The following is an 885-nucleotide window of genomic DNA, read 5'->3' as shown; positions in this document are numbered from 1 at the left end:
TGGTTTTGGGGCGCCAATACCGTTTCCTCTGTCAAAACAAGGTCTGGTAATGTCTTTGTTTGGGTTTTCACGTAGAGGTATTTCGTTGTTTATCATAACTGCATTAAGTGAAGGAATCTTTCGTTGTGTCGCTTGTGTTGTGGTGAACGGATAATGTGTAGGCCTATAGGACTGCCGTGGAAACGCATTCCTCCCGACGTTTCATGCAGGAATGTGTGTCCCGTATGGCTAAGACCACGAGAGCCACACAAAGCCAGTTACCCAGTTACCGCGAGAGATCTGCCGTATCGTGTCCATGGGCGATGCCGACGGCGGGAGTGTGATGTTTGGGCGGGCGGCCGGCATTAGCGGTTCCCTTGGATGTGCTCGGCTGTGACGCAGGTTGCACCAGAGCTCAATGACCGGGTAATCCATGACGCAGCGTGCCCGTTCTGCAGCCCGCGGCGGGAGCACGTCCACAGGGAAACGAGGCCGTAGATACGTAAATATTTGAGCGCAAATGTTATACCAAGGGAAAGGCATCTAATCGTGTGACCCCTTCCCGCAGGTATCCTGAAGCGAGAGAGCTCGGGAGGATCGCGTGACGGCCAGCGAGACAGTCCTCGATCCATCCTCAAGCACCACCACTCCTCCTCGTCCACGGACTCGCGCCGAGCGTCCTTCTCCGAGTCCGAAAGCCACCCGAGAGGTATCCTTAAGGCGGAGAGTCCTCTGCCACCCCCCGTGGGATCCCCGGAGCATGAGGCCAAGCTCCTCAGGGGCGTTTTGAAGAAGGATTCCAGTTTGGAAGACTCCAAGGAGATCAAGTCCATCCTCAAGCCTGAATCAGAGTCCTTAGACCCTGATCACTCCTCAGACTCCTCCTCAGGTGGGTAGATTGTTTGC

The 885-nt window shown here is 55.3% G+C and overlaps 1 protein-coding gene across 1 annotated transcript in view; it reads left to right on the top strand.

Annotated features, from left to right (window-relative positions):
• Window positions 1-885, top strand: part of LOC119589162 — a gene marked incomplete in the record, with an annotated part of 255,201 nt that overhangs the window by 206,541 nt on the left and 47,775 nt on the right. Inside the window, 1 exon segment of the mRNA XM_037937749.1 lies at window positions 548-868. Within this exon segment, the coding sequence (XP_037793677.1) occupies window positions 548-868 (321 nt within the window).

Source organism: Penaeus monodon, chromosome 25 (assembly GCF_015228065.2).
Source record: "Penaeus monodon isolate SGIC_2016 chromosome 25, NSTDA_Pmon_1, whole genome shotgun sequence".
Taxonomy (NCBI): domain Eukaryota; kingdom Metazoa; phylum Arthropoda; class Malacostraca; order Decapoda; family Penaeidae; genus Penaeus; species Penaeus monodon.
The sequence above is the reverse complement of the archived record's forward strand: the minus strand, read 5'-3'. Positions and strand labels throughout refer to the sequence as shown.